We start from the raw sequence: 14,940 nt of genomic DNA on the forward strand, positions 1-14,940 counted from the left end.
GAGATACACAGGATGTGGTGGGTCAGGAGTTGCTGCCACCCTTCCGGGCCCTCAGAGCTGTGAACCCACAGCAAGAAGACCACCCTGTCCTGGGCCTGGGTGTGGGTATTTCCATGATGAGATCTCAGGAGGACTATAGGCCATTGTAGACTCTCAGCCCAGATCTGGGGTCTTTTATGACTCCCAGGACTCTCTGCCTGGTCCGAGCTCCTGCTCAGAGAGGGCAGGACTCAGGTTCTCATCCTGAGTCCACCCTTAACAGGCTGGCTCTATATGCATCTCACTACCTGTTTCTCAGCCTCACACAAAAAGAATTCTCTTTCTGTCCTTGATGGGTCCATAAACAAGTATTTACTAATCACCTGCTAGGAATTTATCCAGGTACTAGAAATACATCCGTGATGCAGGAGATCCGTTTCTGGTATTTTGAGAACTCTAATTAGTAGACTCGGGTATTCTAAGGCTAATGCTGTAATTCATTGTTTACAAAGGAGAAAATTTTAAAAAAATATGATAACAACTGGGACCATGTCTAGACTGTGTTTGAAGGATCGGCTGTGTGAATAGGTGGAGACCTAAGAGGTGGAGTGAGAACATTCTAGAGAGGAAAGAACGTTCTTAAGACCCCTGGACACATACAGACGGTTTGAAAGGGAGGAAGAGAGAGGGAGGTGGTGGCTGGTCATGGGTGTGGTGATCACTACACAGGGCATGGGATGATGTCTTTAACACAAAGGGAATATATAAGAAGCAAACTGTTGAATCAGGTCGTCTTATAAAATCCTATGTGCCTTGTATTACCAATAAACTAGAGAAGTGCAATATTTGTCAATAAAAATAAAATATCAACAGTAATTAAATTCTAACATTGTGTGCTAAATGTTAGCTAAACAGCTTATATGGATTTGTTACATACTCATCGCCTATCCATCGTCAGTCACAAACACATGTAGAGAAGAGAAATGAGAAGTAGGAGTCTAGTTCAAGCTGGGGGTAAGGGAAGGGATTTGTGATGTCTAAAAACAGGTTTGTGAAAGAATGGAATGGTTGAATGGAAGTTCCATTTTTAATATCTTGAACATTAATAAATGGTGTTGGGAAAATTGGCCAGGTACATGTAATTCTCCATTCTCACTTTGCTGAGAGTTTTTTTTAAAAAAAATTTATCATCAATGGGTGCTGGATTTTGTTGCATGCTTTTTCTGATTCTATTGATATGATCATGTGATTTTTATCCTTCATGTTGTTTATGTGGTGTATCATGTTTATTAATTTATTAATTTGTGAATATTGAACCATCCTTGCATCTCCAGAAACAGTGCTATTTTCTCTCCATACCGAGATTTAATTTCTCTGATGACTCCCTTTTTTTTCTTACCCCAATATGTAAGGGTTTATTCCACATGACTGGTTTGGGTCCACACATCTAAAAGCTCATACTTCCTTATACCTTTTTGTTGTTGTTGTTTAAAAAATTTACACGTATTGAGGTGACATTGTTTAATAAATTATATAAGTTTCAAGTGTACAATTTTATAGTACATCTGTATATTTTTACATAATAAGATGTTCTTTATTTTATTTTTAATGTTTTTATTGATGTCAGAGAGGAAGAGAGAGTGAGAAAGAGGTAGAAACATCAATGATGAGAGAGAATCACTGATCAGTTGCTTTTGTAAATTAGTAATCCACACATGAAACCTATTTGTTCATGTTGACTAATGTTATCCCAATAAAATAAAATAAAAAAGTATTTTATTACATAACAGTGGGGGAGAGTATGAGATGTTAGAGGAGGGGAACCACACCAGCCATATGGATGGACCCCCAAGTCACAGGGGTGAGAAAAGAAGGGGGTTCATCACAGAAAGTCAACCAAGATAGGGAGAGAAAATACACTTTAATGGGGGGAAGAGTCCTGTACAGGGAACACACACACAGACATTTCCTGCACCCAAACCACATCTACTCTCCGGGACACACTCAGCAGATGGTTCCCACAACTGCTGGTCCCCACTTTCCTTCAGTACCTCCTGGGATCATCGGATGGGCTCCAAGGCTCCCCCTTTCTGAACCGTGCAGTGTTCCCTTTGTGTTCTCTTCCCCATTGCTCCCCTCCATCCATTTCCTGTCCCCCCATACCTTCACCACCCTATTGTCTGTGTCGATACGCATATAAGTCCTTAGGTTAATCTCTTACTGCCTCTCCCCGCTTCCCTCTGAGATCTATCAGTCTGTTCCATGCATCTATGCCTCTGGACCCATATCGTTTGTCATTTATTTTCTTCATTAGATTCCACATATAAGAGACATCATGTGATATTTGCCTTTCTCTGGCTGGCTGATTTCACTTAGCATAATAATCTCCAGGAATCTCCATGTTGTCTCAAAGGCTAAGAGTTTATTTATTTATTTATTTATTTATTTATTTATTTATTTATTTATTTTACAGCTGTATAACATTACATTGTGTAAATGTATCACAGCTTTTTTATCCACTCATCTACTGATGGGCTCTTGGGAAGTTGTAAATAACGCTGCTATGAACATAGGGGTGCATATTGCGTATATTCTTTCTGATTGGTGTTTCTGGCTTCTTCCTAGAAACAAAGAAAAAAATAAACAAATGGGATGACATCAAACTAAGGGGCTTCTGCAAAGAAAACCGGCTAAAGAGGGACCCCACTGTATGGGAGAAGATATTTGCTAATGATACATCTGATAAGGGGACAATTTCCAAAATATATAAAGCTCTTATATAACTCAACAAAACGAAGACAAATAATCCAAATAAAACAGGAGCAGAGGGTCTGAGTAGACACTTATCCAAAGAGGACATACACATGGCCAAGAGGCATATAAAAAATGCTCAACATCATAAATCATCAGACATGCAAATTAAAACGACAATGAGGTACAACCTTACACCTGGCAGAATGGCTACCATCAATACATCAATGAACAACAAGTGCTGGCGAGGATGTGGAGAAAAGTGAATCTTAGTGCACTGCTGGTGGGAATGCAGAATGGTGCAGCCACTATGGAAATCAGTATGGATTTTTCTCAAAAAAATTAAAATGGAGATGCCTTATGACCCAGTGATCCTCCAGAACCTCTTGGTAGCATCAGATCTATTTCCAAGGTTCTGCCTCGCTGGACGGTGGGTTTGTTGTCTTTTGCGTTTACGTCCCAGCTGCACCATGGGGTCTTCTCTGACGGTGCCAATCCTGATACAGCAACACCCCAATGACCACCAGGACCAAGCCAGCCACGCCCATCCGGATGAGATTCCCCACTGTGTAGTCTTGGGGGGTTGAGGCTGGAGGTTGTGGACAGAGAGGTCACAGAGATCAGGGCAATATCAAACCAGCCCAGCATCCCTAGATGTGTATCCAGGTCATCTGACTTCCACTGACTGGATTTGACCCTCTGCACTCAGCCCCATCACTGACAATTCCCCACACTCACCTGCCTCGGAGTCTGACTTGTTCTGTGACAGTCCCAGGGGATCAGCTGCTCCTGAGAACCAAACACACACAGTGTGGGGTGAGGAGGTGTGGGAATGCTTAAGGCATCTCTTCTCTGATCTCCAAGGAGTCCCCAAACTAATAATGTCCATCTCAACCCCTTGAGATGTGCACCTTTGGTGTCTTGTAAGTAAGTAGGATGCAAAGAGGAACATCTGGGGCTTCATTGTGTCTTGAGCTCAGGAATGTGAAGGCGAGAAGGGCTGGGTCTACCTTTTAGTTCCTCCACCTCAGCCGGCTCCTTGTGTCTCTGACTTTGGATTATAATCATAGTGACACCGTCACTGCTACAGCGGGGACAGGCCCAATAATGCCACTTCCTGGGGGTTCACTGTGAGGCCCCCTCTCCTAGGAGCTCAGACCCAGAACTGACAGGAAATGTAAGCTCTGAGCCACGATTCTCTCCTTTTACACCTGGATCCACTGAGGTCCAAGTCAGCACCTCCACAGGTGCCTGAACCCCCACATGGCTCAGCCTCTGTTCCCCACGGAGACACCACCACCTCCCCACAGAGACCCTCACTTACCCGTCTGTTGGCCCGACACCGTGGTAGGGAGGGGAGGATCCTCAGAGCCTCCTGGGGATCAGATTGAAGTGTGAGGGTTTGGTGCTGCCTTATCCCCAGTTGAGCCCGACTTCTCCTCAGCCTGAGCCCCAACGTCTCCCTCTGCCATGACCACCCCTCCTGTCCTCGCCCTCACTTGCCCCTCTGCAGGCCTGACCCTGTGGCTGGGAAGGAGGGAGTCCTCGAGCCCCTGGCTCCGGTGGTTCCGTAAAATCCCTCCCTGAGTCCCAGCTCTCCTAGGACTCAGCCTGTTTTGTCCTTGAGATCTGAGGTCTCTTCTGACTCCTGGGAATCTCTGCCTGGTCTGAACTCAGAGTTGGGCCTCTAAGCTCCCTCAGAGCAAAACCCCCCAGTAACTCACGAGCTGTGGACAGGGGCACTGTGGGTAGGGCGCGGGGTTCATAGAGGGTCCAGCATGAGGACAGAAGGAGGGGAAGATCTGGGTGGTCTCTGGGCGCCCCCAAAGCTCAGGCTTTTCTCCTACGTCTGTGCTGTGGCCCAGTCAAGGCCCAACTGCTGCTCACCTGGCACCTTCTAGACCCAGGTAAAGGGCAGGGATGTACAAAGGTCGCAGGGTGTCTGTGGGGCAGATGTCCTCTGAGTGACTATCCCTAGAGCCCCTCCCTCCCTTTCAGTTCATAGTTCTTCTGGGGACAGGACCCTGAGCTGACAGCTCAGCAGACAGGCTCAGGGGCTCCTCACCTGAGACCAGGAGCTCCAGGGGCTCACTGGGAAGTGACAGCAGGAAGGGGGAGGAGCTGTTTGAGGTGTAGCACCTATAGGTGTCCCCGTGGGCTGACGTCACAGGGCTTATGGAGAACTCTGCCTGGTTCTGCTGAGCTCGGTGCTTTGATCTCAGACGCAGGGGGGCATCCGCTGCCCCCTCCTTGGACAGAAGGAAAGTGTCCCTCGGGCTCAGTGACTGACACAGCAGGGTCACCTTTCCTTCAGATGGCACCCTAGGGCCTATGTGCACCACCACTGATAGAGATGGTCTGTCAGGCAGGTGTCCTAGAGAGAGGGAGGGATTAGGGCTGCCTGCCCACCGTGTTCTCCCCTGAGAGTCACCAGGCCTCTCTCTGAGGACCCGTCTCTCTGTCTGTCTCTGTTTCTCTGAGTCTCCCTTCTCTCCACCCAACTCCTGCCTCCCTGTCTCTCTCCCTCCCTGGGACCTGCACTCTCATTCTGGCCTCACCCCCTGAGACCTCCAACAGGGCCTGTGCAGAGTCTGGTCCCTGACTGAACCCAATGGCTCCTCACCTGCCACCAGGATGTCCAGGGGGTCGCTGGGGGCCGACCACTCAGAGGAGAGGTTGTATCCACCGTAGCATCTGTACCGGCCCCCGTGGGAGCTGCTCACAGTGTCCAGGGGGAAGTGGGCCTGAGAGAGCCCAGCCTGGGGCTGCAGGACAAGGCTCTGGGGGAGGTCCCGTCCCCCCTCCTTGTGCAGAGCGAATCTGTCATAGCCGCCATCAGAGCGACACTGGAGGGTCAGGCTCTGTCCAGAGGCCACGATGGGGCCCTGCTGGCTCAGGAGGGAGGGCTTCCCAGACTCACCTGGGGAGACCAGACGTGAATTACAGGGGCTGCTCCTCCCATAAACCCCATTCTCCTGGCCTGGCTCCCTGGTCTCATTGTCTCTCTCTGTGTCTCTGATCCATGGAACCCTGTACTCCCTCACCCCATCCTCTCCCATAGGGCTTCCTTCACAGCAAAGATGCCAATAATGTGTCTGTTGCCTCAATCCATGATGAGACAATAATGGGACTCACCTGAGACCAGGAGCTCCAGGAGGTCACTGGGGTGTGACCACACATGGGGCCTGTCCCTGTAATAGCCATAGCATCTGAACGTCCACCTGTGGCTGCGGGTCACAGGGCCCACAGGGAACAGGGTCTGGAACTGCCCACTGGGCTGTGGCTGTGAGTCCAGAGTCCAGGAGAGCCTGTGATCTCCTTCCTTAGTCAGAAGGAACCTGTTAAATCCCTGCCCTGAGACACACTGGAGGGTCAGATTCCTTCCTGAGGTCACGACAGGGCTGGGCAGGGCTGAGAGGCTGGGTTTGCTGTAGGATCCTAGGAGAGGAGGACGCAGCGTGTTAAATGGGGTTCACACCTCCCTCATGTCCCCAGGGTGGGCTGTGAGAGGGAGACACCCTGAGAGCAGACCCCCCTCCTGAGGGCAGAGCCTGAGGCTGGGACCCCTGAGTGTCCTCTCACCTGTCACCACCAGCTCCAGGGGGTCACTGTGCTCTGACCAGCCTGTGAATCTGATATAGTAACAGTAGTATCTCCCTGCATCATGCTCTGTCATGCGTGTGATGGAGAGCTTGACCTTGTCTCTGGGATTCCACTTAGTCTGTGTTTTCCAAAGCACACGTTTTTGTTGTCTATACATACAGAACTCCTGGGCTTCCAGGGTCCCCTGACACCAGAGGGTCACAGGGCTCCCATAAGGGACCACAGGGCCTGGCTCAGCCCACATGGTGGCTTTGGAGAGGGTCCCTAGAGGGAAACCAGAGGGTACATTACACAGACATTCCAAACTCCCCATCTCCCAGCTCAGCCCAAGACCCTCCTGGCTTATCACCTCATCCCAGGACCTCTGTGCTCCCACCTAGCCCCAGGGGTGAACTGACAGGTGGGACATGAAGCCTGGGGAGGACTCACCTGCCTGCACGTGGATGATCTGGCCCAGACTCAGCCCTGGAAGAGAGTGTCTGTGAGAGGTTTGCACCCAGATGTCTGAGCTGATTCCCTTCCCATCAGGGCCCTGTCCACTCGAGCTGCCTGAGGCTAAGGTTTCCCATGAACAAGAGGATGCAGCTGCCCCTCCTGCTTCCCTTCCCCGTGTCCACAACTGACCGAGGCAGAGAAGAGCAGAGAGGATGGACATCATGGCGTCTGCTCTGAGGCTTTTGCTCTGCAGTAGGAGGAGGCCTGGGCCTGAAGGACAGAGATGCACAGGATGTGGTGGGTCAGGAGTTGCTGCGGTCCTTCCGGGCCCTCAGAGCTGTGAACCCACAGCAAGAAGACCTCCCTCCCTACCCCCAGGCCTAGGTCATGATTTTTCCATGATGAGGCCTCTGGAGACTCTCAACCTCAGATCTGGGGTCTCTTCTGACTCCCAGGACCCTCTGCCTGGTCTGACCTCCTGCTCAGAGAGGACAGGACCCAGGTTCTCATCCTGAGTCCACCCTCAACAGGCTGGCTCTACCTGCAGCTCATTACCTGTGTCTTCATCCACCCCCTAAGGGAATTCTCTTTCTGCCTTTGACTCATCCATAAACAAGTATTTACTGCTCACCTACTACCTGCCGAGTACTTGTACCAAGAACAGAAATATATCCATGATCCAGGAGACCCATTTCCTATATTTTGAGAACTCTAATTAGTATACTAGGGCATTCTAAGGCTAATGTTGTAATTCATTGTTTACAAAGGAGAAATTTAAAAAGTATGAGAACTGGACTAGACCATGTCTAGACTGTGTTTGAAGGGACGGCTGTTTGAGTAAGTGGAGTGTGTTCATGTTAGAGAGGAAAGAACGTTTTAGAGACCCTAGACACATACAGACTATCTGAAAGGGAGGAAGAGAGAGGGAGGTGGTGGCTGGTCATGGGTGTGGTGATCACTACACAAGGGCATGGTGTATTATCTTTAACACAAAAGGAATATATACTGGTAAGAAGCAATCTGTTTGGTCAGATCATTTTATAAAATCCTATGTGCCACTTTGTGGGGTGCGGTTACGGTGTTTTGGCCAAGTTTAAGCCTTGGACTAATGAAAGGACAGGGTCCTCTCATTGCCACATGCAAGTCCCAGCTAGAGGACAGGGCCCCCCCAGCACAATTATAGCCAATGGCTGTGGTTGTAAGCTTGAACCTATGGTCCGAACACGTAGCCCCACGTGCCTTGTGATAGAGCTCAGGTGCATGTAGTTGAGTGAGGTTGAAACTCACGAGAATGCTGTAAACAACTTCATCACGCCCCTACTTTGCCTCGTGGCATCTGCTATAAAATAAAGACATGGTTTGTGGGCGCTGGCGCTGTCTCCTCATCAGGGAGCAGCGTCCCACCGAGACCCAGCTTTCATTCTCTTATCTGTCTTTTCTCAATCCTTTCACAATCCCCCGCGCCCCGCCCCCCCTCCCCCGGCCAACTCAGGATCACCTTTGGCTGTGCTGGCGTGGCACATCACTTATTACAAATAAACTAGAGCAGTGCAATATTTCTAAATAAAATATCAAAGGTAATCTATACAATTAAAAGGGTAATATGCTAATTAGACAGGACATCTTCCAGACATCCTTCTGGACATCCTTCTGGACAAAGCCACGGTGGTGGGGGCTGAGGCAGAGGCCAGCAGGGGAGAGCAGACAGGCAGGTGAGCAGTTAGGAGCCAGTGGTCCTGGATTGTGAGAGGGATGTCTGACTGCCGGCTGATTGCTTAAACCGGCAGTCTGACATCCCCTGAGGGGATCCCCTATTGAAGAGGGTGCAGGCTGGGCTGAAGGACTCCCTCCCCGTCCCATGCATAAATTTCGTGCACTGGGCCTCTAGTTAAATTATAATATTGTGTGTAAAGCAATGTTCCATAAATGGCTTATATGGATTTGTGTGTGTGTGTGTGTGTGTGTGTGTGTATGTGTGTGTTCATTGGGTGATTGTACTTGTCTGATTGGGTGGAAGCAGAGGTGAGAGCTGAGGTTGGAGGGTCTCATCTGGATGATCATGAACACCCTTCAGTTCAGAAAGAAGAGTCTGGATTTACCCTCAATTCAGGGAGGATCATGGAAGGATTTTGAGCAGAAAATGGACAGATTCTGAAATGAGGTTAGATTCCTATGTGGAGGGTGAACTAGAGAAGGGATCTAAGAGCTCAGGAAGATGGTGGACATGATGGCTGCCTTGGGGTGTGTGAAGGTGCCCTCCCTCCCTGCCTTGTTGACTGGGGATACCAAGGGGCCCTCAGGACAGTGAGCCCAGGGGTTGGGGAAGGAGGAGCCTGGGGGCTGTGCAAGATGCATCTGCTCCCACAGGGAAGCTCAGCACCTCCTCTTGGACCTGGGATGCAGGTCCTACGTCTCACACAGGTTCCATCTGACTTTCTGTCTTTGTGAGCAGTGGGATCTCTCCATCTCTTGCGGGTCAATCATTTGAGTCATTTCTGCCCCTTCAGAGCACTTTTGAGGCCAGGTTTCACTCTGCTTTTCAAGCTATAGAGACTCTTCAGGATTCAGAAAAAAATGACATTCATCACACACACACACACACACACACACACACACACACATATACATACACACACACGTTTAAATATCAGGTGTGGCACTATCACATCCTGAATAGTTGAAGGACACTTGAGCAGGCCACTCCCTCCCTTGACCTCATCGCAATACCAATGCTTCCCCCATAAATGTGGTGAGAATTCTTCTCAACTGAAACATGGAGGAAACAAAAGCAGCCATACAATGCAGATGAAGATGGTGGAGGTTTGAGAAATTGAAAAGCGGAGATGCCTCGTCCAAAGGAGCAGAAGGAAGACTCCAGGTCAGTGAGACCTGCAGACAGATGAGACTCTGAGGATCAGGTGAGACCTCAGATACTGCTGAGCTGCCTCCTGAGAGCCTGGAGTCCCCCTGAGCTCTCATCCGGGGAGATGCAGAGTCAGGTCCAGGGCGAGGCCATCTCATGCCTGTGGGTCTGCAGCTGTGAAAACCCAGAAAGGCAACAGCAGCCCCTGACTCACCACATCCTGTGTGTCTTGGTCCTTCAGGCCCAGGCCTCCTCCATCTGCAGAGCCGGAGCCCTCAGAGCCATGACGTCCATCCTCTCTGCTCTTCTCTGCCTCGGTCACTTGTGGAGACCGGCAGCAGGAGGGGATGGGCAGGAAATTCTCCCTTGTTCTTGTGGAACCTCAAGCTCAGGCAGCTCGAGTGGACAGGGTCCTGATTGGAAGAAAATCAGCTCAGACGTCTGGGTAGGAAACTCTGACAGGAACTCTCTTCCAGGGCTGAGTCTGGACCAGAGGACCCGTGTGCAGGAAGGTGAGTCCTCCCCAGCTCCATGTCCCTCCTCTTATGTCATCCCCTGGGGCTCAGGAGGGAGCACAGAGGTGCTGGGATGAGGTGATACAATGAGAGTATTTAGGACTGTTCTGGGAGATGAGGGAGGCAAGGTCTTTGTAATGCAGCCTCTGGTTTCCTTCCAGAGACCCTCTCCAAACCCACCCTCTGGGCTGAGCCAGCCGCTGTGATCCCATATGGAAGCCCTGTGACCCTCATGTGTCAGGGAAACCTGGATGCCAAAAAGTTCTATCTGTATAAGGAAAGAAAACGTTTGCTTTGGAACACGCAGACCCGATGGGAGCCCATGAACAGGGCCAAGTTGTCCATCAAACAGATGAACCAGGACTTTGCAGGGAGATATCACTGTTACTATCACAGCCCCACAGGCTGGTCAGAGCCCAGCGACTTCCTGGAGCTGGTGGTGACAGGTGAGAGGCCCTCAATGGTCCCAGCCTCAAGCTCTGCCCTCAGGAAGGGGGGGGGGTCTGCTCTCAGGGTGTCTCCCTCTCACAGCCCAGCCCTGGGGGACATGAGGGAGGTGTGAGCCTATTTAACACACTGCCTCCTCCCCTCCTAGGAGCCTACAGCAAACCCAGCCTCTCAGCCCTGCCCAGCCCTGTCGTGACCTCGGGAGGGAACGTGACCCTCCAGTGTGGTTCAGGCCAAGGATTTGATGGATTCATTCTGACTAAGGAAGGAGAACACAGGCTCGCCTGGTCCCTGGACTCTCAGCCACACACCAGTGGGCAGTTCCAGGCCCTGTTTCCTCTGGGCCCCCTGACCTCCATTCAGAGGTGGACACTCAGATGCTATGGCTGCTACAAGAAGGTGCCCCAGGTGTGGTCACAGCCCAGTGAGTCCCTGGAGCTCCTGGTCTCAGGTGAGAAATTCCCATCCCTACCACATCCATGTTTTGAGCGACCAGACTGGTTATTGGTATCTTTGCTGAGAGGGGAGCCCCCTGTGAGAGGATGAGGTATGGCAAGATTCGGGGCTTCTTGATCAGAGACACTGAGTGTGAGAGACACAGTGACACCTATGGGCCAGGACAGGGGAAGGGAGTTTATGGGAGGAGCAGCCCCTGTAATTCACATCTGGTCTTCCCATATGTCTCTGGGAAGCCCTCCCTCCTGACCCAGCAGGGCCCCACTGTGGCCTCTGGCCAAAGCCTGACCCTCCAGTGTCACTCTGATGTCGGCTATGACAGATTCGCTCTGCACAAGGAGGGGGGACAGGACCTCCCCCAGAGCCTTGTCCTGCAGCCCCAGGCTGGGCTCTCTCAGGCCCACTTCCCCCTGGACACTGTGAGCAGCTCCCACGGGGGCCGGTACAGATGCTCCAGTGGATACAAACTCTCTTCCAAGTGGTTGGCCCTCAGTGACCCGCTGGACATCTGAGCAAAGATACCAATAACTTGTATGGTTGTTGAGGATCTAGTGGCTTCAGTAAGACACCCAGACTCTGCACAGGCTGGGCTGTGGGGTGGGTCTCAGGTGGTGATAGCCAGGAGAAGGGGTGTGGGCTCTCCAGGGAAGGAGACAGCATGAGCCATGGAATGGGAGCAAGAGGGATAGACTCAGGGAAAACAGAGACAGACAGAGAGGAGGGTCCTCAGAGAGAGGCCTGGTGACTCTCAGGTCAGAACAACATGGGCAGGCAGCCCTCACTCTCCCTCCCTCTCTCTAGGACACCTGCCTGACAGACCATCCTTGTCAATGCACCCAGGCACCTTAGGAGAGAACGTGGCCCTTCTGTCAGTCGTAGAGACTGAGGGACACTTTCCTTCTGTCCAAGGAGGGGGCAGCCAATCCCCTGCTTTTAGATCCAAGTTTTGAGCTCTCCAGTACCAGGTAGAGTTCTCCATGAGTCCTGTGACCTTAGCCCATGGGGGGACTTACAGGTGCCACAGCTCACACAGCACCTCCCCCTTCCTGCTGTCACTCCCTAGTGAGCCCCCTGGAGCTCCTGGTCTCAGGTGAGGGGTCTTTGACCCACTTCTTTCTTTTCTTTTCTTTTTTAAATATATTTTTATTGATTTCAGAAAGGAAGGAAGAAGGAGAGAGAGATAGAAACATCCATGATGAGAGAGAATCATGGATCGGTCACCCCCTGCAAGTCCGCTACTGGGGATTGAGCCCACAATCCAGGCATGTGCCCTTGACAGGAATCGAACCTGGGACCTTTCAGTTCGCAGGCCAACGCTCTATCCACTGAACCAAACCGGCTAGGGCTTGACCCACTCCTTTCTATGCTCAGTCAGCTCAGGGCCCTGTAATGAGACCTTGGGGGCTCCACCAAACAATAGGCTCCAGACCCCCTAACTCTAATGCTCATCCACGGATTCCTGCTCCCCAGGTTTTGAATAGGGGGATCTCTCAGCCGTGGGGAAATAAGATGTCGAGGTCTTGCATTTCAGACAAAACACTGGAAAGAGCACTCAGTGTCTGTATTGAGACAACTTTTTCTTTTTTTGGTGTACATTTTAATTTTTCTCTCTCCTTTTTATTGTTGACGGTATTACAGCTATCCCCTGTTTTCTCCCTCTTTGGCTCCCTCTACCCAACACCCACCCTACCTCAGGCCTTTGCCATACTATTGTCTGTGTCCATGGATATGCATATATGCATATATGTTCTTTGGTTAATCCCTTCCTGTCCCTCCTCCCCTCACCTCCGCCGACCCCCACTGATATCTGTCAGTCTGTTCCATGTATCCATACCTCTGGACCTACTTTGTTTGTCAGTTTATTTTGTTCATTAGATTCCACGTATAAGTGAGACCATGTGGTATTTGTCTTCTTTAACTTGCCTATTTTGCTTACCATAATACTCTCCAGGTCCCTCCATGCTGTCTTAAAGGGTAAGTGATCCTTCTTTTTTACTGCTGTATAGTATTCCACGTTGTAAATGTACCACAGCTTTTTTTTATCCACTCATTTGCTGATGGGCACTTGGGCTCTTTTCAGATCTTAACTATTGTAAATTGTGCTCCTGTGAACATAGGGGTGCGTACATCCTTTCTGATTGGTGTTTCAAGATTCTTAGGATATACTCCTAGAAGTGAGATCACTAGGTCAAATGGCAGTTCCACTTTTAATTTTTTAAGGAAACTATATACTGTGTTCCATAGTGGCTGCCCCCTCTGCATTTCCACCAGCCATGAAAGGTTCCTCTTTCTCCACAACCTTTCCCAACACTTGTCACTTGTGGACTTATTGATGGTAGCAATTCTGGCAGGTGTGAGTTGATACCTCATTGTCATTGAGCATTTTTTCATGTCTATTGGCTCTCTATATGTCTACTCAGGTCCTTTGGCCATTTTTTAAATTGGATTTTTTGTCTACCTGGTGTTGAGTTGTATGAATTCTTTGTATAGTTTGGAAATTAACTCCTTATTAGATATATCATTGGCAGTAGGTTCCCTTTTCATTTTGTTGATGGTTTAGTTTGCTGTGCAGAAGCTTTTTAATTTGATGTAGTCCCATTTGTTTATTTTTCCATTGTCTCCTTGCCCTTGGTGATGCATCAGTGAACATCCTGCTTCGTGAGATATCTGAGATTCTACTGCCCATGTCTTCTTCTACAGTTTTTATGATTTCAGGACTTACCTTTAAGTATTTTTTCCATTTTGAGTTTATTCTTTGTGTATGGTATAAGTTGGTGGTCTAGTTTTTTTTTTTGCATGTGCTTAGCCAATTTTCCCAACATCATTTATGAAGAGACTATCTTTGATGTTCTTAACTCCTTTGTCAAATATTAATTGACCAAAATGATATGGGCCAATTTCTCAAGATTGCTGTTGCTATTCAGGGTCTTAGTTGGTTCCATATAATTTTTTGAACATTCATTCTAGATCTGTGAAATATGCTGTTGGTATTTTAATAGGGATTACATTGAATCTGTAGACTGCTTTGGGTAGTATGGACATTTTAATGATGTTAATTCTACCAATCCATGAACTTGGTATATGCATCCAGTTTTTGGTATCTTCCTCTATTTTTTTTCAATGTCCTACAGTTTTCGGAGTGTAGATCTTTTACTGCCTTGGTTAAATTTACTCCCAGATATCTTATTTTTTTGTTGCAATGGTAAATGGGATTGCTTTCCTTTAAATTTCTCTTTTTGAGAGTTCATTATTGGTGTATAAAAATGCTATCAATTTCTGGATGTTAATTTTGTATCCTGCTATGTTGCCAAATTTATTTATGAAATCTAGCAGTTTTTTTTTTGATGGAGTCTTTAGGGCTTTCTATGTACAATACCATGTCATCTGTGAATAATGAGAGTTTTACATCCTCTGTTCCAATTTGGATGCCTTTTATTTCTTCTTGTCTGACCATTGTGGCTAGGACTTCCAGTTCTATGTTGAATAAGAATGGTGAAAGTGGACATCCCTGTCTTGTTCCTGATCTTAAGAGAAATGCTTTTAGATTTTGTCCATGAGTATGCTGTTGGATGTAGATTTGTCATATATGGCCTGTATTATGTAGAGGCATGAGCCCTCTATTCTCACTTTGCTGAGAGTTTTTTTTTTTATCATCAATGGGTGCTGGATTTTGTTGAATGCTTTTTCTGAATCTATTGATATGATCATGTGATTTTTACCCTTCATGTTGTTTATGTGGTGTATCACATTTATTGATTTGTGAATATTGAACCATCCTTGCATCTCTGGAAACAGAGCTACTTGGTCATGGTGTATGATCTTTTAAATTTATTGCTGGATCTGATTTGCTAATATTTTGTTGAAGATTTTAGCAACTATGCTCATCAGGGA

General features: G+C 48.7%; 2 protein-coding genes across 3 annotated transcripts in view; one reads left to right on the forward strand and one right to left on the reverse strand.

The window, feature by feature from the left end:
- Window positions 1-3,182: 3,182 nt before the first annotated feature.
- Window positions 3,183-7,558, reverse strand: LOC132217248 (leukocyte immunoglobulin-like receptor subfamily A member 6). Its single transcript, XM_059667345.1, has 8 exons — window positions 6,958-7,558; window positions 6,763-6,798; window positions 6,313-6,597; window positions 5,866-6,168; window positions 5,354-5,650; window positions 4,796-5,104; window positions 3,469-3,519; window positions 3,183-3,319 (listed from the first exon to the last, which is right to left on the reverse strand). Exons 1-8 carry the CDS (start codon window positions 6,989-6,991, stop codon window positions 3,183-3,185), a joined length of 1,452 nt encoding a protein of 483 aa, XP_059523328.1. The 5' UTR covers window positions 6,992-7,558.
- Window positions 7,559-9,884: 2,326 nt separating this feature from the next.
- Window positions 9,885-14,940, forward strand: part of LOC132216508 (leukocyte immunoglobulin-like receptor subfamily A member 5) — a 60,046-nt gene continuing 54,990 nt past the window's right edge. For both annotated transcript variants that reach the window (XR_009448763.1, XM_059665752.1), the window contains exons 1-3: window positions 9,885-10,143; window positions 10,308-10,592; window positions 10,742-11,044. Coding sequence is in view for 1 of the 2 variants with exons in the window: in XM_059665752.1 (XP_059521735.1) it covers window positions 9,915-10,143; window positions 10,308-10,592; window positions 10,742-11,044 (817 nt within the window). In the remaining variant the exon portion in view is untranslated. The remainder of the gene's footprint in view (window positions 10,144-10,307; window positions 10,593-10,741; window positions 11,045-14,940) is intronic.

Source organism: Myotis daubentonii, chromosome 15 (assembly GCF_963259705.1).
Source record: "Myotis daubentonii chromosome 15, mMyoDau2.1, whole genome shotgun sequence".
Lineage (NCBI taxonomy): Eukaryota > Metazoa > Chordata > Mammalia > Chiroptera > Vespertilionidae > Myotis > Myotis daubentonii.